The sequence below is a fragment of the Esox lucius genome, chromosome 3 (genome assembly GCF_011004845.1).
Source record: "Esox lucius isolate fEsoLuc1 chromosome 3, fEsoLuc1.pri, whole genome shotgun sequence".
Lineage (NCBI taxonomy): Eukaryota > Metazoa > Chordata > Actinopteri > Esociformes > Esocidae > Esox > Esox lucius.
The window spans coordinates 19,283,051-19,304,900 of NC_047571.1; the positions used below are offsets into that span (position 1 = coordinate 19,283,051).

At 43.2% G+C, this 21,850-nt stretch overlaps 2 protein-coding genes and 1 long non-coding RNA gene across 4 annotated transcripts; all 3 read left to right on the forward strand.

Annotated features, from left to right (window-relative positions):
- The first annotated feature begins 141 nt into the window (after window positions 1-141).
- On the forward strand, window positions 142-1,625 carry LOC105021588. The gene is made up of 3 exons (XR_828832.3): window positions 142-433; window positions 936-1,108; window positions 1,360-1,625. It is a non-coding gene; the product is annotated as an uncharacterized LOC105021588 (long non-coding RNA).
- Window positions 1,626-7,645: 6,020 nt separating this feature from the next.
- On the forward strand, window positions 7,646-8,587 carry LOC105022169 (G-protein coupled receptor 4-like). The gene has a single exon (XM_010890370.2). It carries the CDS (start codon window positions 7,646-7,648, stop codon window positions 8,585-8,587), a length of 942 nt encoding a protein of 313 aa, XP_010888672.2.
- A 2,280-nt stretch (window positions 8,588-10,867) lies between these two features.
- On the forward strand, window positions 10,868-21,605 carry sall2 (spalt-like transcription factor 2). 2 transcript variants are annotated; one of them, XM_010889355.4, is made up of 4 exons: window positions 10,868-11,234; window positions 13,676-13,817; window positions 15,357-19,111; window positions 20,372-21,605. In XM_010889355.4, the coding sequence occupies exons 2-4, from the start codon at window positions 13,745-13,747 to the stop codon at window positions 20,717-20,719; spliced, it is 4,176 nt and encodes a 1,391-aa protein (XP_010887657.1). In that variant the 5' UTR covers window positions 10,868-11,234; window positions 13,676-13,744; the 3' UTR covers window positions 20,720-21,605. The 2 variants fall into 2 exon arrangements, with proteins under 2 accessions (XP_010887657.1, XP_019901125.1); XM_020045566.2 differs by having other exon boundaries at window positions 13,683-13,817.
- Window positions 21,606-21,850: the final 245 nt, after the last annotated feature.

Here is a 21,850-nt window from a genome sequence, read left to right on the forward strand (position 1 = left end):
AGTAGGCAACCAAGATTTAACTTTGGATATTTGGAAGAGAGCTATAAACATTCTGTTGATATATATATATAAAGAGAGAGAGAGAGAGAGAGAGAGAGAGAGATGGGTGGGTGCTAAAGTGAGAGAGTGAGACAGAGCTATTTCATCTCCTGTGAACTTTAGGCCTATTTCCAGTATTCTTAATGGCGGGATTAGACAGGATTATTCAGTAAGGTTCACCTAGGACTCAGCTCTTAGACCAGTTAAGTTTACAATGCACTCGCAGACTTGGACCCTTTTTCAATTAGTGCATTCACATTCACACCACAGACACAACTGGATCCATGTTTGATTCGTTCAATGGTTATCCCACAGTAAACAGGATGACGTAGAACCATTTCAGAGCTCGACTTGTGGACCAGACTATTAGCTGGGTAGCTAGTTAGCTATACAGGTGAGTGTCCCTTAAATTTGTTTGTGGGAAAAAAATAATTACTTGTATTTATGGCTGAATAAGCTAGTTAGGTAAGTAACTTGATTATGTCAATCCAGCCACCAGTGTTAATGTGCTGGGCACATGTAGCTAGCTAGTAGATTATTGTAGCTGACGTTAACATTGGAAGAAAGCCGTTAACATTACTTAATATTTTATAGAATGAACTGTGACAAACAAAAGCAAAGCTAATTAGGTTACTATGCCAAAAGTCAAATTTATAATGTATGATGTGTGAAGTGATAACTCTTAAGGGATGTTGTGTGTGTGTATGTGTGTGATTGAAGGTAGTCTGGCAGAGAGGAGAGCTGATAAATCTTGTTCCATTAAAGTAGCCTGTCCCAGATGTCTCTTTTGCCTAAAAAAAGGAAACAGAACAATTTGTGCCTAAAATCTGAAGTACCAGAACGCCAATCCAGACGGTTACGGCCCAAGTCAAGCACTGTCTATCTCCCATTCCCAGCTCCAGGTGGCCAGTTTTGGTGTTAAGACTGCTACAGAGTGTACCTGTCAAACCAGTTCCCAGGGATTGTGTCCTGAACACATCCACATAGCTAGAACCCACCATGAACACCTCCTTGCCAACAGAACCAACTTCTTCCTTTCCGGTCATGCTTTCTCTTATGGAAGTAACAGGTCAGTGGTCAAAACACAGGCTCCATCCAAATTCTTTAAACATACATTTCACCTCTGTTACTTTTTCTGAAGAAATCAACGCTTTGGATTTTGAGTAAATAATGCAGAAGCGCACCTGTTGGTTAATTACCAGTTTATTTTACTTGTTAGGTGATGCAAAAAAGGCATATGTCCATCTCTGATTGGACAAAAGTTATATTCTACCCTAATCTTATGTATGTGATGATCTGCTCTGTCTTTCATCCCTCTAGCCCAGAAGTGAGTCCCATTGGCAGGCCTTCGACTGCTGTACCCACACCTATACTGAACAACACAAGTGGAGACCTAAACTGTTGGCAGTGACACTGCTACCACGGTCAGGATGTCTGGAATTAAGATGAGGGAAGTGGAGGCACAAATTGGTGGTTTAATAAATGTTCAAAGAAACATAATTTCTGCTGGTTTTGTGAAGTCAAATTTGTCTTCAGTGACTCAAAATGTATTCCATATTAATAAATATGTTTCTTTGCCAATACAATACTGCTTAGTCCAACAGATTATAAAATAATGTTTCTTCATAGTGTAGAAAATCAAGACACTGGTGACTGTCTATTTATAATCATTCACCCATTTAGCCCATTTGTAAAGACTGGAAGTTACAGACAACAGTCATTGCTGTTTTTTTTAAAACACTGTTAGACCTAAGAAAATCCTCACTCTACCTAAACAGCTTCTTTGAATTGTACAAGTCCATTGCAGCCAATAATATCTTTGATGCTTTTGGACATGTGCCCATAGATATTTAACTAATAGAGCCGATACAACAGATAATGAAATGTTATCATACATTTACACTGGCTCAGTAGTTTCTTTTCATATTATGTACGTGTATGACAGCACTATGAAAAGGTATTGGTATTTACTTCTCTTTTTCCATATATGTCCCTGACTTTAAATGTATGGGTGTTTAGCCATTTAGATCTATATATCCTTGTTTTTTTATTTATTTTATTATTGTTTTGTCATGACCCCAGATTTTCTTGTGACACTGCGATTTAGCTATGTCTCTGGCAAATCAGGTGCCTCCAACCTGGCTAATTATAAGATAATGTTGGCAAGCATTTCCTCTGACGTGTTGGCTTGGACTGACTTCATTAAATAACTGTTCAGACAGGTCTCAGAGGAAGCCGGTGGCGAACCAATACTCTCCTGAACCCGTAGGATTGTTTTAGCAGTGACACAAGATTGTGATATGGAATTGGGAAGAAAAGGTGTCAAACAAATATGATACAGAACTGAATTTGCAGTTAATTAATTAATGGCAATCCTTCCAAGTTCTAATGCAGAAAAAGCATCCCCAAAACATACTACCACCACCATGCTTGAATATTGGGTCAATACTGTGGAATGCAGTGTTTGGCTTTCTCAGATACAGCAGGACCAATTCTGTACAATAACCCAATTTTGTCCACAGAACATTTTCCCTTAAGTCTTGACAAGTGCTTTATTGCTGACTTTAGTGTATTTTTGGAACATAGGTCCTGTTCATGCTTTAGTTTACAACCCAATCTCAAAGCATCCACTAGCACCTAAACCTCTGCACTCATTTGAGAGGCTTGTATAGATTTTAAAGGTATTTGGTAGAAAGAGAGGTCATATGTTTGTTATAATGAAGTTGGCGAGGGCAAGGACCTCATTTTAATCGTGTGAAGTAGGTCTTCCAATTTCATCTGTACTTATAACCTGGTTTGACATGACTAATCAGGTCCTCAGAAAGGATCAGCCAATGAAGTTGGATAGAGGACTCACTGTTTCCATGCGATTGTATATAAGTGTCTGCTCCAGCCTGGGCAGAGAGAAAAAGTACATTTTGGTATAATTCCGTGGCTGATCCAACGGAATTAGAGCTGTGATCACTTGACCAACAGACAAAACTGCCACCCAGTTGACTACATTGAAATGATGGAGACTTTTATTGGTGATGTATATGCTAGGATGCATTTTCTCAGTTATGTGAGTGACGAGCAAGAAGGCTTAGCTTAGGCTAAGCTAGACCTGAGGAGACTAAGTGCATTGAAAGAAACATATTTACTACTGTACTGATTATGAAGACCGATGTTCCTGAGAGTTGAGAGAGAGAGAGATGGAAACAAACTAAACACAGCTCAAACAAAATGCCCCTATGAGTAGGAACAGTTCAAATCTTCCTGGATGATTCCAAGCATACAACAACTTCCATATAATCCCTTACACCCTTTTCAGATTGTAGGCTTTTCCTTCTACCCTCACAGTTCCAGTCTTTTCTAAACATGAGCTAAACAGAAACAGAGCTCTGGTGTTAAAAATAAGGATGGTAAGAGAGAGACAAGTACTAAACTTGTCTAAGAGCGGCCACTCTCATCTCTGCTGCCTGCCATTGAACACACACACACACACACAGTACATTATCATATACATGATCATATAACACTGTGCTCAACACATTACAATTTAAACTGTGGGCCTAGTAACATGATTAGCTAGGCTTTTCAGCTTGGCATATCCATTCATTGAAAATGGGGAGTAATCAGAAAATGGGGGAAAGTCAGGGAGATGGGAGTGGGATTCTGTGCACGAGGAGAGCACGGATCCAACTGTCTGACCACTGCAGTAAAAAAAATTCAGAGAATACTCCTCAAACCAAATCCCACTTATGTAAAACTCTCTATAATGACTCAAAAATTAAATGTTCAGTTGGACGCCTGACGTCACAACACACTAATACTCAGCATTCCCCTCAAATTAGAACATGCAAATAACATTTGTAGGCCTATGTAAGTATTTTCTAGGTTTTAGAAGACTCAAACTCTTGTAATGGGGCACAGCAAGGACACAGAAGCAGGAGTGGGTTGTGCAGTCTGAGGGCGATTTAATTATAAACAAAGCAAAGAAAATGGATAATGAAACTAAAACCGACGAGAAACCACACAGTCCAGCGCAGCAGTCAGCGCGAGTCCAGGACAGGCACACGGAACTCCACAAGCGGCGAGGCAAGGCAGCTCAGTCTGTCACATCTGTCGGAAGGAGAGAAAAAAACATACCCAACATAAATCCCTCCTTAACTTGTTATTTATGTGGTTTGACAAGAAAAGTTCCTTCCTTTTGAGTCCAAACCTCAATTTAATATTAGATTAGATAAATACTATTATATCAGGAAACTTTGTAAAACTAAACCTTTTGACTCAGAAAAGTGCAATAGAAGTTGACTATTTCATGAACATATAAAGGATATGAAAAGGTTGCATGCAAGCACATTATTCTAGGCCGTTCTGTATGTAATGAAGTTTGAACAGCATCTCTAGCTTAAAAGCAGTGGGAGAAATAACGCTCTAAACAATAACAAGAGTAAGATATATGAAGAAGATTGAAAGAGGGGATTCTTGCTTTGGTAATTGAACCAATAAATATAATAATTAATAAATTTGTCAAATTTAGTATTTGGTTGCAAATCTTTTGCATTCATTGACGGCCTGAAATCTGCAACACTTGGACATCACCAGATGTTGGGTATGTTCTGCCAAGCCCGTACTGCAGGCATCTTCAGTTCCCATTTGGGTTACACTTTATTTGAAGTCCCAACTTCCTTGTGTAGATGCTTTATAGTTGGTACTACTATCAACAAACGTTCAACAATCTGTGTTTCGGGGCATTTCTGCCCTCTGTAGTTGAAACACATGCTCAACAGGATTCAGGTTGGCTGACAGACTTGGCCACTCCAGAACATTCCACCTTTTGGTCCTGAAAACTCTGGCTTGCTTTATGTTTTGGGTCCTGCTGCAAGTTGTTATGCATTTGATTGTATCTGCAACATTTGTGATACATTTGTTTGTATCTGTTTGTATATTTTTGTAACCCTAACTTCAGAATTCATCCTACTGATGCCATCAACAGTTAAATCATCAATTAAGACAAGTGTGTATTTTTTATGCAAACCTGTTTTAGAGGCTATCTAGTTGTTTTGCACCTTGCAGTTCAACATTTGGCTGGTGAGGTATTCTGTGAATGCTGGTTGCTGACACATCTACAGCTACTAGTGTTCTTGTTCTGCTGTACAGTCCTATATAGTTTTTTTCTACAGTATGATGAAAACCAATAACATGCCAATAGTGCAATTTGAATTTAGACTCCAATGTTGTTTTTGGTTTTTACTAGCAAATCAAATGTCACCATATTTTGCATCACTGGAAAGCCAACTCACAACCAGTGGAAGCAGTGGAAATTCGGCAAAAGTGAGTCATGGGACCACAGTTGCTAAAGCTGAGACTGTCTGCTGTGTTAAAATGGTTGACAAACAGCATTGGTGATGCTGTCGTTATAGGCTCTGTTATGTCCAACACCATATTCTCATCATCTATGTTATATGACAACTGCTTTATGGCATCGTTTTACATGTTATCATTTAGTCAGACTGACCTGAGTGAACTAATGACAATGTTTGGCCATAGCAAACACACACATTTTATAACATTTCAAATACGTCTCACCTGATAGCCTACTAACTGAGATACTAACTGAGGCAGTACAGTACAGTAACCAAAGTGACATCAGCTCCTGTGATATATTCTTTAAAAAACACTGGGGATTCAAAGCAGATTCAAAGTTAGATATGTTTTGCATGTTTCTATGAAACAGAAGAGGCGGAGATAGTTCTGGAAGAGTTCTGCCCAGGATATGGATAGAAATCTTAGTCCTAGTTATGTCTACAGAAAGCGTGGACTGTGATAGTGACAATACACAGAGAGACAAGGTAAGCACACCTTTGGGGGTTATACTGTATGGGGAAGGATTTAGATGGTGTCCAATAAAGACCTAGACAACCAAGTAAGGGGAGATCTTAACTAATTAGTGACCTTTTCAACCAGGTACCAAGGATAGGAGTGAAAATCCACAGGCACTCTGCCCTCCAATGGAATCTGTTTGACACCTGTAGCTTACAGTAGGGCAACAGCTGAGGAAGAACAGGGTAGTGTTTGAGCTATGCAAAACCACAGGGAAAGTGGTGAAGAGAAAAAGGAACAGGAAAGTGGTTGAGCAGATCAGGTTCGTAAAACCCATTACTTGCAACTGAGATGTGGGTTTATAACTTAGTGTCGAAATTGTCAGATTCCTGAAAGGTTAAAGGAGGAAGTTAAAAGTAGCCCAGAGTTCATCAGGAACTATTGGTAAATCTATTTCAGGGCAGAAGCTGCATATGTCATTAGAGCTGACTGACTGTGCTGACTGTAAAATGTTATCTTGATGATCATCAATAAAGACGTCTGCTGATAACTCCTGATCTAGGTATGTCTCAAAAGAAAGTAGTATAGAATATTTTCTACTCCAACAGATTCTAGGGAAAATGTGTTATTTAACCACGAGATGTAATGCAATTTTACATCATTAGAATTGGAGTAGGGTATTCATTTATTATTGCACATGCTATCAACATTGATATCCTACTTTGAGCCAGACTAAAGGCTGATCTGAGATCAATCAAAATGACAGCATCTTCACTTCATCAATAACCTAGGTCTGGGTGTGTGTAGACTAGGGTTGGGTGATGGGACGTTGACAGCTATCGTCAAAGTGGATGACATCTCAGAAGTATAAGGTATTGCCAATAGGGACACACTGCAGTCTCTGCAGTCTGAAACGCAACTAGCAAGGTAATGTGCAACGTGGCGTATTTACTAGAATTAAAGAGAACACTGTACATTACAGATTAATCTGGATTTGAATAGAGATTAATTCTGTACCTGGATTTCAATAGATTAAGTGTTTAATGAAATAAAAGGTTCTGTGAGAAAATGTACCTCTACTTGCTTTTTACCGTATCTAATATCATCATATGTCTACACGAACACAACACATTAGGTTATCTATATGATACTAACTTCCTCCACCTTTGTTTTTAAACAAATACCAATAATAGTTTTTTGTAAATATTTGAGAGATTCCCTTTACAATATTTCATATTCTGAGATATTCATGTTCATCTAATTGCCTCAACTCTTTCTTTAAAAGCAGCCATTAGTTTTCCAACGTGTTTTTACACAATTTTTATTTAAAATTTGCAGTTGCCCATGCTCCTTCCTCATTCTGGTTCTTTGAAGTATTTCGGGTGCGTACTTCTTGCTCTCACTACTACAAGTGGTGTATTTTCAAGCCATGAGAGGTACTGGAACAGGCAGGAATAGGCACATTGAGAAAAAATAACTTATTCTAAAACACTGGTCAATATTGGGATTTCATTGATTACAAATAACTGGCATTAAAAACATTGAAACCCTCCTTCTCACTGAATCAAAAAAAAAGAAAAGACACATTGTTCTCCTAGTTGTAATGGCTAAAATTCTGAACACTCCCTAAATGTAAACTTCTTACAGAAAATGGTAGGGGTTGAATAATATGTTTACTCTGCCAGATCTTCAAGAGAAAGTTAATTCAGTGCTCCAGCAACAACAAAGACCTTCAGCCTAAAGACCCCCTATTTCTACTTTTCAGAGTCACACTCCAGGCATATCCTGCTGAGCGGTTGCCATGACGACTGCCGTTAATGACACAAGTGTCTTTCCGTGTGGTCCGGATCCGCCATACTACACACACATATTAGGTATCACGGTGGACTGGATCCTCTTAGTTATAGGACTTCCTGCTGTTTGCCTGGCCAGTTATGCCCTGTTCAGACTAGCCAAAGCCGGCCAAGTGGCTCCGATCTACGTGATCAACCTGCTCATCTCAGACCTTATTCAGATCGCCATCACGTTCATCTTCATTCTCAGCAGGTTCTGTGACTCCACATTTCAGCCTATGGTGACGGCCCGCTGCCTAGCCAGGATCTTTGTCCGCCTGGGCCTCTGCACTAGCCTGGGCTTCATGGTGTTGATCTCCCTGGAGAGATATATGGTGGTGGCCTGTCCTGTGTGGTACCGATTTAGACGCTCAGTCAAAAACTCCATCCTGATCTCTCTGAGCCTCTGGGCAATGTCGCTGGGCTACGTCACGTTTGATTACACATTCTTGATCCACAACTCAAATCAATCCCTGACAGTTTTCTCTGGCCTCTCCCTTTTACCAGCCCCGTTCCTGGTGTTGGGGTTTGTGGTCACTCAGAGGGCCCTCCACAGGGGCATGGCTCTCAGGGGGCCGAAGAGGATGAAGATTCTGGGAACTATGGGTCTGGTACTGGGCATTTATATATTCCTCTTCATCCCATTCAGCATCAGGAACCTGTACTTCTCCCTAATGGACAGTAACCCGTCAGTGCCCGACCCAGTCAGGGACATGTCGTCTGTGATCACAAGCGCCCTGATGTATCTCAGCCCACTTACTGACTGTTGTATATATATCTTCATGAGGACGGACCTCAGAGACACTATAGTTGCCTTCCCCTGCTGCAGAAGGTTACTTAGTGGGATGGAGTGTGAAAGGAGCATTGGGGAGATTGGTCAGGAAGATACACAGTCTGTTGATCAAGTCTGAGAACATGTGTGTACTAAGGAAATGTATTTTAACACTGCACCACCTTATGCAGAGAAATATCGCTTTGCAACTTTCCAGTAACATTTATGTATACATTTTGATGACTTTGAATTTACATGACTTATTGTTAACTTAAAATCATCTGTTACCTTAAAATTATTACTTAACAGAAACCCTACTACTAAATATATTTAATGTAACCAAGATTATATTACCGCTATAGTGAAGCAGAGTTACGTGATAAACAAGTAATATTTTACGGATTAAACAATTATATTATAAATGTTTAAAGTGAACCCTGATAACCACTTAATCAGACTGTGTCAATTTATTAAAAAAATATAAATTAACAAAAACAAAAGTTGAATGCATGAATATTTGAAAATAAGAGAGATATTGTAACATACTTATTAATAACAGAACAGTTTTGTAATCCAAGTTGTTAATGCAAAGTGTCTCTGTGATTCTACATCATAGGTCCTGTTCACATGCTGTCAGAATTACTGATGTATATAACTTCCCATTTGGAAATTTCACTTGAATGAAGATTGACTTTATACTGGAAAACAATTATAAATAAAAGTCCCACCTTAGCTGTTGAATTATGATGGTTCAACTCCAACCTAGATGATTTTAACATAAATATTCAAACATATCCAATGTTGACAAATGCAAGTTTAACACTGAAGATTATCTAGCTAATCTGACCATATTTTCATGTTCAGCAACCTAGTTAACACATTAATATTAGCAATGATAGCACCTTTTCAAGTGAGCGAAAATCGTGGTGTTTGATGAATTGTTTTGATTTTAAAATGACTTGCACTTAAAAGTGATTCATGCTGGACTTAGCACTTTCCAGTATCCTATTTCCCACTAGAGCACCAAGCCACCATTAACTCACCCAAACCCCAAATGTCTGACTTTTATAAGTTTTAGACCATTCCATTAGTCCTTTAACGTAAATCTCCACCCAACTGGGGTGTCTGGTGAGTGCATTTACTGCCCTGTAAGCATAGACTTGGGTAGACATCACATCTCTGTGTCTCTCATTATGGTATCTGCGAGAACATCAGCTGCCATTTACAGTTTTAAAAAGTCAATGTTCATCTTCTACTACTTCTACGAGCTGGCAAATAAACTATAAGGGTGCATACTCCCACTTGTATGTAATGCTTTGTTTGAGCAGTCACAATATAAAGCTATGGTTGGTATTTTACTCCTACCTGCGGTTATTGAATGCTGTTTGCTAATGATTTTAATTAAGTGCCTGATCATTTCTGGTGGCTCGGATGGAATCCTTTGATCCATCCTTAACCTACAACAAGTCTCGCACAGTTTTCTTCTTCAAGAAAAGACTGAAGTTGGGTTGGTTGGGTTGCAACTTCCCCTGTCCATTTTAAAATGGGATTTTGACCACTAGAGGCCTCTATACAACTTTGTACCTACAATACAACCTTGTTTTTGGAGAGAGTGAGCTCTCTAATGGACTCATTCCTCTAGTCTACATAATAATGAAGAGATAACAGATGTCAAAACTTGTTATAAAAAGCTCTCTGTGTCCATCAGCGCTGTCTGGTTGGGGCAGACAGAGATCTCTCAAGTGCTAGTAAGTTCTTATACCAAATGAGAGATCATCTCCAAGGTCATATAATTACATACATGCCAACACAGCCTGATAGTATTAGATGGATTGGTTGGAGAGTTGGCCAATATGCATAACCAAAGCCTGAATGTTATATATTAATTGACTTGTATTGTCTATGAGATCTGGGATGACATTTTGATTGTAAAAAAACACAAGGCCCTGGCTATTAACATTCAGCATGTGCCTTCTACAGTGGGATGCATATTTTGCTAGGCCCAGGGCATTTTTATGCCCCTAATGTATTTTCTATATGTAGCCTGTTGGGCTAAATGTATGTATTTTAATTACAACTGTATAGAATTGGGCCTTTTCAGAGAGATAGACCAATAATTCCATAGCAGCGGCCAAATAGCCAGGTGGGAAAATAACAGTCTTGCCCTGGAACTTGTTAGCTCAACATTCCTATATCCATATCGTCAACCTATTTTATATAGGGAATATTTATTAATTTGTTACATGGCAATTTGCAAGGTGGTAAAAATGGTCTGTGTGTAGATTAGTCTAGCTGTACGCTAAGAGTCAAAGTGTCTACGAATGTCATTAATTATAGCGGGACAGTGTCCGGATAGGACGGACAGACCGACGAATAGACAGCCGTCACTGCCGCAGAGACCACAGAGAGACACAGGGCCGCCCTCGTCAAATAGCCTACAAAGAGGGTTGAACAGGGAAGGGGAGGGGGATGACAGGAACACTAATCCAATTCCCTTACGTTACCGCATAGCCTATCTTCAACCTCCCCCGCCTGTTTCTCTGGGTCAGTAAAAACAATGAATTAATACATTTAGGATATCATAGAATCCCACTTCAGGGCGACGATATAAATAAATAATTTAACAATGCGGTGTTCCGCCCGGGTGTCAAAGGGACGACTGCGCATCTTTGTGGCTGAATGCCGGAAAAGGATATGTTGATGTCCGGACTTGGAGACGTAGCGTATTGCCAAACATATTTTATCATTTTGTTAAACCACTGTCAAAAATCATCGATTCTAACATGGTGAGTAATGTCGTTTATCTTATTTATGTCGACGACGTAAACGATGTATATGAGCAATTTGTAGCGATATTATGGGGCAGTCATAATAATTTATGAAATCATAACTTGTTATGATCAGTGCGCGCGCAGGCATGCAACAGGTCGCCGGTACAGTAGCGGGACAGCAGAAGTTATCGCGCATGTTCTCAGATGTTTATAAAATGTTTGATCGTCACTGGTACGATGGTACGAAAAACACAAACGCTTTGTTGCCACAATAGGCTATGTTTTATATAAATAAATAGTTTGGTTTATGATAAGATACGGCATTTATGAATTCTTTGTTTTGGTTGTTTATTTTTACTATGAAGCGGTTTCTAGACTTGAATTGTTTAAATATAGCCTAAATACAGTCTAACAAAGGTTATTCTAAAATGTAACATGTAGGCCACATTAAACAGTCAAATCAGTACATAGCTTACATGACTGTCCGGTAGTAGTCACGTTTATCCAAAAACTATACATTAAATGCCCAAATTATAGGAGGCAAGAATGACAAATGCATCGTTACAAATGAATACATATTATTGGTTATTGACACAAGTAAGCAATATCCCTCTAAACAGAATAGCCTCCGATGGTGCCAACTACAGTCTAAATGGGAAACCATTTTATAGGCTGGAACATTTTCAATCGTGGTAGTGAATGACAGACTTTGTTATTTTAATTTGATTGTTTATTAAAAAAATATTATTCTGTAAACCGATTTGGAGTACACAAATGGATGCAACACCTCTGTGTGTGTATTAGTAAGAGAGGTGTGTTTTGCGGAGACTAATATCTGTCCCAGATGTGCGGTCCGGTATAGGCCTACATAATGGCATTGCTCCTTAAGTATTTCTACATTTCTAAAGAAATCAGGTAAAGGAAACATGCAAAAATTACACAAAATGATTTCAGAATAAAGACTACAGAATTTGTATGAATGGTATTAATGTTGGCCAACTGCGATATTGCCCAAGTGCGTAATGTTATTCTCTACAGGAAAACGCAGACCCATCATTTTGGTCATTGCAGCTAATTGATTATGGTTGGCTAAAATATTTCTAATATACGTTTGTTCGGAGTGAACTTGTCATGCAGTTTGATTGTGTACAGGCCAACAATATAACATATATCCTGTGCGTATACGATTATGGCCTTGATCTAAAATACGTGTGTGGTAAGGTTTCTCCACCCAGCAGCAACATCTCAAGGCCTATAATCGTTGAAACGCGTTGGTTGATTAGTATGCGTACAGCATTGGAGCTTGCTGGGGCTGAAAAGCATCTGTGAGGGGTCTTAATCATGCCATCAGATTTAGAGGAGAGAACATTTTACTCGCAGGGGACCAAATGTACACGAAACAACACGACAAGGTGGTGTGTAGGTGCGTGCGCGTGTGGATGCGCGCTCGCTCGTGTGTGTGTGTGTGTTGGGGGGGGGGGTACGAATCGGACCAGATTTTTTTTCCCTCACTCTGGCCATCCCTCCCTTTCATTATCCTACCTCTCCACGTGGTAAGCAGTAGAGCCGGAGGTTAAAAAGGAAGCATTGTGCGTCGCATCAGTGGTCCTGTGTATTCGAGAGGCTCGCAGAGGGTGATGCTCACTCAGCTGTGTCCTAGCGCCATTGTTGCGAATTCCAGTTCATTCAGTGCCTGTTAATGGAGCTCGTGCATCGGAACGCTGGTGGGGAGGTAGTTGAAATTCCAAGTTGGAGTTCCACCGAAATCGTTGGGCGCTGCTTTTCACTGTCGGTTAATCATAAGCAGTTGACTGGACATACCTCTTTGAATACTAGGCCTATAGTCAATATAAAGGGAGGACGTCATTTTGTTGGCATACCTGTACCCAAACAGGCACGCACTCGCGCTAAAACACAGGCTATATACTTATGTAATGTAAAGTTCAATCAAATTCGTGTGTATTATGAGTAAATAAATTGTCCAACAATTAGCCTAATCTAGAACATTATGCAATAAACTAAACGTCAATGTTTAATATGAGTAATGGGGAAACTAAAATATTTACTGAAATCAGAGGACTGCACTTTTTGGTGTTCTCTCAATTATGTCTAAAGGACTGAACGTAATTGTTTTTTGTAGGTAAGGTGGGTTACTAGAAGGGGCAATAGGAGTGAGGAGGAGTCATGGTTCAAAAGAAGTGGTGTTCAGTCGCCATTTGAATGCAAATCTAGTGGTTGAACAAGAGGACTGTGTGTGTGTTTTATGTGAGAAGAACGAGGGGCCGTCTAATACAGAGTTTAAGCAGCAAGACTTGTTGAGAGAAAAAACTGACAAACATCCCTAGTTAGTTTTTCCCTTTTGCACAACCATGCCAACAATGGAGTTGCATATTTGTAGCGCAAAATAACCTGCGAATTGCTTCTTATTCGCGTTATTTAGTAAACCACTTTCTCAGTGTACAGAGGGGGGGTCTAAGCATTCCGTTGGCCCATGTGCCTCTGCATCAGTCCCGTCCTGCTGAAGCATGTCTCGTCGGAAACAGAAACGGCCCCAGCAGCTCATGAGCCCGCTCCCTGCCGGCTCTCGGATAGATCATGGTGAGAAATTGTAAAATTTTGATTTCAAGTTAACAACTGATACAGTAAATAATAGTATGCAAATAGTACACTTTTTGTGTTTCTTTGCCGAATGTTTTTTTTCTTCATCACATAGTTTTTTGTGTTAAACAAATATAGTAACAACAGTTGTTTTTATACATGAGCTAGATGCTATATCCAATATGCAGTTTTTTGTTAATTTATTTTTTGTTACAGTATCTTATTTAAATTAATATACAGAACAGTGATTGTGTGGTGGCACGTTTAATGAGCCAGAACAATATTTTTTCGCGATAGTTTAATTTAAAACGTTGACACCTATCAAATCTAAAGTTGCATTACTTTGTCTTGTGGTCTTTTTTTAAATGTTCTGAGCCTTTCATTCGTTTTTCCATTCCTGCCCTCACCACCCCTTTACTGCCAGGTTCAAAGACACAGACCACCCAGCTAGTGGGTATATACAGAGTAAGAAAGATGAGAAAACGTGAAGCCTTCACAGTGTAGAGAAGATGTAGCAGTATTACACTGACATATATCATCTCTCTAATAAAAAATATGTGTGTTTTGAGTTTGGGAAGACAGAGATGGAAGAGAGTTAGTACAGGAACGGATGACCATGAGAGGTGTTGTAAGTACAATAGAATGAGACCCCATTGTCCTTCTACAGCTTTGTGGTTGAGCAGTGAGGCATGAACGTACCCAAGAACTAGTGTGAATCTTTAAGTGTATGAGTGTCTGTTTGTGTGTCAGTTTGTGTCTTAATGCGTTCATACAGTAGTAGGTGTGCGAATAGTCAGCAGAGGGCTAGTTAGGTGTCATAGTTTAGTAACATTGTAGTAGTGTAGCAACATTGTGACTGGGTGTAGTTAATATGTGTCTGTTAGGTGTTTGCTTTTGTGTGTGTGTGTGTTTGGTATTGAAGTGTAGTTATTGATGTTATGTGAGTCATCTTGTCTTTCCGGTAGTCCCCAACTTCTTCCTTTGCCTGTCCAGAATGTAAAAGGAATGTGACCCTAAGGTCAAGTATGGCAGCCAATCACAGCCACTACACAATGTCCAGTACCCACAGACAGCCTAACCCCTGTCACCCCACTGGATAATGGGGGAAGGGAGGACCAAATGATGAAAGACAAAATAAATGGAGAGAAAAAAAAGAAAGAGAGAGAGAAGGAGGGAGAGTATTGTGTTGGAGAGAGCATGTCTAATGCATCTTTTTTCGGAGGGCAGGGTTTTCACAGGTTTTAGGGTGCATTGTCCTCTGCCATGTGTTGCCGTGGAAACAAGGTGCCTGGTGTAGTCTTGCAGTCCAGGGGGATGGGAGGGGGGTGAAGAGACTAATCATCATTGATGTGTCAACATTCACTGTCAGATAAGCCAGACCTGTGGCAGGGGATTCTGGGTAGTGTTACAATACACTTCACTGAGTTATATGAACCAAAAGTGATGGAAAAGTAATGTGTTAAGAGATTCATAGCGCTATTACGATCAGTCTGACAACAACTAAGTCAACTGTCCTTCTTCTTTTTCTACTCATCGCAGATGACCAGTCTGCAGTGAAGTCTTTCTCCTTTCTTCTGGCCACTGACTCCTCCTCCTCTTCATCCTCCTCCTCTCCTCAGAGCTACCAGCCCCCCCTGGCTCCCCGTCCCTACTTCGGGGTGCTTCACACCCCCTCTCTACCAAGCGAGGGCTCCCCCCTGTCCCGCTCCCCTGGCCAGCCCACACCCTGCCCCATCTCCCTTACAGACCTCCAGTCCTCCCTTTCTCCTGACTTCCCCCACCCCTCACTCTCCTCCCAGACTGTCCTGTGCCTTCCCAACACCACCTCCACGTCTCCCTCCAGTCAGAACCACCCTCCCTGCTCTCTCATGGCGTCCCCTAAGCTAGGCGTTTCAGCCACGACCACCACGTCGTCTTCCTCCTCCTCCTCCTCCGCCTCTCTCTGTCCCCCGCCCCACCCTGGCAGTCCCAGCCCCGTGCCTGAAGGCCCCCCCAGCCCTGTGACACCTTCCCCGAGCCCTAGTGCTGCCTCAGCCCCCCAGCCCCGTGCCCACCTGAGCATCGCAGTGATCCTGGAGGAGCTCCGGGTGCTGCAGCAGAGGCAGATCCACCAGATGCAGATGACAGAGGAGATCTGCAGGCAGGTCCTGCGGCTGGGAGGGGCCTCCTGTGCCCTGGAGGCCCCCCAGATCCTCCTGCCTCCTCTGCCCCAGCTCTGTCTGGAGGGCATTGACAAGACCTCCAGTCCTACCCAGTCTACACCCACTCAGCCTCCGTGCTCTGTAGCCCCTCTCCTGGCCTGCTTCTCCTCTCTACTCCCTCCTCAACCTGCCTCTAAGCCCTCAAAGCCCAGCCACCCCCTGTCCCATGTTCTGCGGCCCCACAAGCCCCAGATGGAGAGTGCTGGAGGGGTTACTGGGTCTTATCTTTACCCAGGGACCAGTGTCCGCCCGTCCTCTTCTTCCTCTTCCTCCTCTGCCTCCTCTGCCATCTCCACCATGGCATCATCTAACTACCCCCTGGCCCTTTCCCTGGCCCTGCCCGCCCGTTACCTCCATGAGAAATCCCCCAACACCACATCAGCCAGCGGCCACAGTGGCCTGTCCTTCCTCACCCCGCCTGTTCCCAGCACCACATCTTTGGCACCACCCTCCTCTCAGGAGGCCCACCTGTCGGTTTCCTCCGTGGGGTCCTCGTCCTCCTCCATGGGGCGTCTGCAGCACGCCTGTCGGTTCTGCGGGAAGCTGTTCAGCAGTGACTCGTCTCTACAGATCCACCTGCGCTCCCACACAGGCGAGAGGCCCTACCAGTGCCCCGTTTGTCTCAGCCGTTTCACCACCCGGGGCAACCTCAAGGTGCACTTCCTCCGCCACCGCGAGCAGAACCCCGAGCTCTCCCTCTCCCTCCTCCCCCCGTCCCTATTTGGGCCGGGCATGGGGCCAGTGGGCGGATCTGAACCCCAAAGTCAGCCAATGAGCAGCACAGGTCTGAGCGTCAGCGCGGCACAGGCTCAGAGGCGCCACAAAAGGCGGGCTGAGGATGACCTGTATGGAGACGGCATGGAGGTGGGAGGGTCCGGGGGAGGCTTCTCTCTGGGGTCGTCCTCGGGTGCGCCGCCTTCCTCGTTGCCGCTGCCTCCCAGTGTGGACCTAGCCCTCATCTCCACCGCCCACTCCCTCCTGCGCCTCAACCAAGCTGCCGCTGCGGCCGCTGCTGCCTCCATGTCCTCCGCTGCTCCCTCACTCACATCCTCCTCCTCCTCTGTATCGTCCTCCCTTGCCTCCTCCCTCCTCTCTGTGCCCTCCTCGTCCGCCTCCGCCATCGCTGGGTTCTTTAAGGGTGCAAAACAGCAGCGTTTTGATGAGAACACGCCCCCTCATCCTCCCATGATGTCTCACTCTGCTTACTCCCAGCTGGCCCACCTCCCTAAACTCCTGTTTCCCTCTGGCCCCCACCACCATCACCACCCTGCTCTGGGACTGCTCCGTCCTCCGCCCACTACCCCGAGCTCCTCCCACCTCTCCTCTGCCCACTCTCAGCTCTCCTTTCCCTTTTCCCACTATCCTAAAGCCCAAGCATCTACGTCCTCCCCCTCCACCTCCTCCTCCACTCCCTCCTCAGACACCTCCAAGCTACAGCGTTTAGTTGAGAAGCTGGAGAAGGAGCCTCCCACCCCCTCTACCTGGGCTTCTTCCTCAGGGGAGACCTCCCACAGCAGCATGGCCTCTGCAGGGTTTTTCAGTAGCGGCCTGATGGGTGCCAGCACCTCCAGCACTTACGTGATGGCTTCCCCACCATCCTCCACCCACGCACCTGCCTCCATCTCCAACTTCACCAGGGAGATGGTGGCTGCTCTGGGCATGAGTGCCAACGGTGGCAGCACTCTGGCAGGTGCCACCCTCCCTGGCCTGGGCATCATGAGCACCAGCTCCCTGGTCCCTAACCAGTGTGGGGTGTGTCTGCGTGTGCTGAGCTGCCCCAGGGCACTGCGTCTGCACCAGGCCACCCACCTGGGTGAGCGCCCCTTCCCCTGTAAACTGTGTGGACGCTCCTTCTCCACAAAGGGCAGCCTGCGGTCCCATCTGGCCACGCACCGCGCGCGCCCTCCCAATTCCCGCGCCCAGAACTCTTGTCCGCTGTGCCAGCGCAAGTTCACCAATGCACTGGTGCTGCAGCACCACATCCGCATGCACCTGGGAGGACAACTGCCACCTGAGGGTGTTTCAGAATCTCTGCCGGAGCCCTCAGAGGCGCCGGATGCCATCGCTGAGCTCCAGGCCCAGGCCCAGGCCCAGGCCAGTGACACTCCCAAGATGTCCACTGAGAACTCCACTGCATCCTCTGGCAGCCAGTCAAAGAGCTCAGCGTCATTCACCCACTTTCAAACCCTAGTGGAAGGCTCTGCCCACTTATCAGCCAGTGTGAAATCACCAGACTGTGTTGGGGACCCGAACAGATCTGACTCCAGTCCCGACCTGATCCCACCCTCTGATCTCAGCCCTGACCCTTTCCTGGACTCCACATCACACCCCCCCCCACCCAGTAGTGCAGAGCCGCCGATACTGCATGTCAGCATGGCCTCGCCGTCCCCACATTTTGGAGATCCAAGGTCCCCGGTCAGTGAAGACCAACATGCTGAACTACGAGATACAAGCACTGAGATTCCTGCCAATAAGACGAGCTCTGCCCCCACCCCCTCCACTGTCACCAAATCCGCCCCCTTGTCCAGTCTCATGATGTCAGATTGTCTATTGGGTGAGAATGCCCATTCTCTTGATGTCTTCTCTGGCCCCAGATCAAACCTGGAGGATCTGCTGAGCACTCCAACCCTTGGTGCCCCAGTGGCACACCCCAGCCCGGCCCCGTCGTTTATCGCCGCTATTAGCCCAGAGGACCCTAAACCCTCATCAGACCCAGAACAGACCCTTAAACCCCAAAGCCCAAAGCCCACAGAAGAAGACCGGGTGGAACCTGCTGCACAAATGCCAGACCAAGCCCCAATAGCCGATATGGACCCAAGAATGGCACTACCAACCGAAACTGGAGAGACAGACGACACTGACGCTAGGGATGTTTCCCAGAAAGCTGTCCCCTACGCCAGGGAGACGAGGCAGGGGGTGTACATCAGCTCCCACGGGAAAGAGGATGGGATTGGTGGTGTCAGTGACAGACTAGAAAGCACCATTCCAATCAATCTGGCTCCCACTCTCCCCCCTCCCATGTCGCGCCCAGAGAAAAAGACCTATAGCTGTGCAGAGTGTGGGAAAGAGTATGCCAGCCGGAGTGGACTGAAGGTAAGAGAATTGGGGAGAGAATTAAGTATTGTAGATTGGTGTGGGGTTGGTGAAGAACTGAGTCCTCTCTTATGGAATGCATGTTCGTGGACTACCTGATTACTACTTTGTAGATGTTTCTTTGTAAATTTGATTAAACCAATGAATCAGAATTCAGAATATTTTAAGTCACGTTAAAAGAAATGTATGTGTGGTGTGACGTCCTAAAGACAACCCAGCCAGCTGGGCTTTTATTGACAATGTAAACTCTGACAGAATGTTTTTCAAATTAAAAAAAAATCAGGTGTCCTTATATCTACTAGTTTCGATTTCATTTTCAACAAACTTACAAGCAAATTGTTAATATACACCCATGTTTGTAAGTCTACGTTAACCCAACAAATCCCCCAATAATGTCAAAAGAAAATTAGATTTTTTTGCCAGCAAGATTGCTAGCCAGTTAAGTTTAGTTATTCAGCCAGTTACCTAGTTGTCTAGGAAGCCTAGCAAAACACCCTGGTTTAGTAGGAACCCGCATAACAGAAAATAGATTGACTGCTGATGTCTATTCAGTGGTAAACAGCTGAGTAACTACCAGAAACAGGGACAGAGAACCTAGCTAGCTGGACAAGCATAATTAAATCAAGGTGCATTGTGTTGTTGTGTTGAAGAATCTGCTGAAAAGCACTGAATAAATTAGATAATCACCCTCGTCCAAGATGCCTGAAATTATAAAGAAGGTTTCTAAGTGAAAGGCTCATCTTTAGTACCTCCAAATAGTTAATTCTCCTAATCCAATTATCTATTGTTGTTGAGTATAGGTGAAGACATTTTAAGTTTAAGAGGATGCCCGATATAGGTTTGTCAAGGGCACGCAAATCAAATACATTCTGATAATCAAAATACAATGGCTCCAGCTATGTTAAAACAAGTGTAATAAAAAAACACATTTTGTGGCTTGTGGGATATTAGCCAGCTGAACTTAGTTATTAGTGGAGCTATGTGTAGTAGGGTTCTATGAGTTCTCCATATGACATTTTAGTGCTTTATAGGTAAAATAAAAGAAAAATTCCAAACCCCAAAACAAATATTATTCTAGATATAAGTAAATAGTTGGGGACTAGGACTAAGTCATTAAACATTTGACCATACTGCATGGAGAGGATGCTTCATAAATACTGAGGTAAATCAGTCAAGTTAAATGTTTGTGATGTAAATTGTGACTCAGAGGTTTGATGGAGTGTCACTTAGGCTATCTGTTATTTTCATGTTCTTCCCCAGGGACACATGAAGCATCATGGAGGCGTTGTCAAGACAATGCGCCCTTCGGCACGGAGCGGTCGCTCTGCCTCTGAGCGACTTCCTGCTAACACACCTACAACTTCCTCCAACCCCCCAGCCACCAGGAGCAATGTGGGCTTCTGGAACCAGTACCAAGCCTTCCTCAACACCAGCAATGACCCGATGGATGAACCAGCCCAAGGCCCGGCCACTATAAGCAAAATAGAAGACAGTGAGATGCCCCGATTGGCTGAGTCACCTGTCAGATCCCTACAGTCAAAGGAACCTATAACCGGAAGGGGCTCAGAGGAGTGTTCTGACGAAGGGCCTACTCTAGAGTCAATGTAATTGGCTTGGTGATATTCTGGTGCTCTCAATGGACATGCACTGTACCTTTGGGTCAAACCGTATGGACTTTTGTATTGTATTGCTTCCAAATTAATTTGAGTAGTCTGTCAGTTTGGTAGTGTGTGAGTAAATTGTTTAGTTTGTGAAAACTGTAAGTTGGCCATCCTGGCCTTTTGTTTTAAAAGAGGAGGAATTTGCAAAAAAAAATGACATGGCTCCAGAATTTAAAGGTTTAGGAAGCCAGAAGTCACTGTCAAGATGTTGGGTTCTAGAACAAGAGCTCTGTTAGACAAAGAGCTTGTCTCTAAATTTAGGGGTCCGTTTCCTGAACAGAGTCTGTTATGATAGATAGAATGTACAGTAACAAGTTCCACACATAAACAATTCCTTCACTCAAACATAAAGGGAAATGTAGGTAGATCAGAATGGGAGGGGTCACAACTTGACTTGTCTAGTAGTTTCAAAACAAGGCTGTCATAGAGATGTAGTCTCATCCTCCTTTTGTAAAAAAAAAAGAAGAAAAAAAAGAATAGTTTATGTCATTGTGGTTTATTAGTTTTGAATAACTCTTGATTACTCCATTCTCTTCTTAGTTCAAACAGATAGACAGAGAAGCAGTTAAGAGATAAGAGAGGGTTCCAGGTGGAGAAGATACAGAAATTGTTTTTTGCGTGAACCTTTCCTTTGGATGTTGTGAAAGTGCTGATTGTTCTTTGGTCTCAGTCTGTTTTCTGTAACTCATTGTTTTTGGTTCATGATGTATCGATATAACAAACAAAAAAAAGAATCAGATGTCTACGGCTGATAGTGTTGTGAGTTGTACTTTCAGTGTATGCCCCAAAATTAGAAGGGATACAAAATAACATAAAAAACAACTGGGAAACTATTTTCTTGTTTTATTGTTGTTGTGGGTGATGATCACATTACTTCCTTACAAAAGATGATTGCAGTTAGTTTATAGTACAACCCTGTTTCCAAATAAGTTGGGACGATACGTAAAATGTAAATAAAAACCGAATGCAATGATGTGCAAATCATGTAAACCCTATATTCAATAGAAAATAGTGTAAAGACAACATATCAAATGTTGAAACTGAGAAATGTTATTGTTTCTTTAAAATATATTTTTAA

Bases quoted from the DNA above. Each gene is read 5' to 3' on its own strand.
- LOC105022169 (XM_010890370.2), top strand. From the start codon at position 7,646: ATGACGACTGCCGTTAATGACACAAGTGTCTTTCCGTGTGGTCCGGAT.
- sall2 (XM_010889355.4), top strand. From the start codon at position 13,745: ATGTCTCGTCGGAAACAGAAACGGCCCCAGCAGCTCATGAGCCCGCTC. The intron at 13,818-15,356 runs GTGAGAAATTGT...TACTCATCGCAG, and splicing joins CGGCTCTCGGATAGATCATG to ATGACCAGTCTGCAGTGAAG. The intron at 19,112-20,371 runs GTAAGAGAATTG...GTTCTTCCCCAG, and splicing joins CCAGCCGGAGTGGACTGAAG to GGACACATGAAGCATCATGG.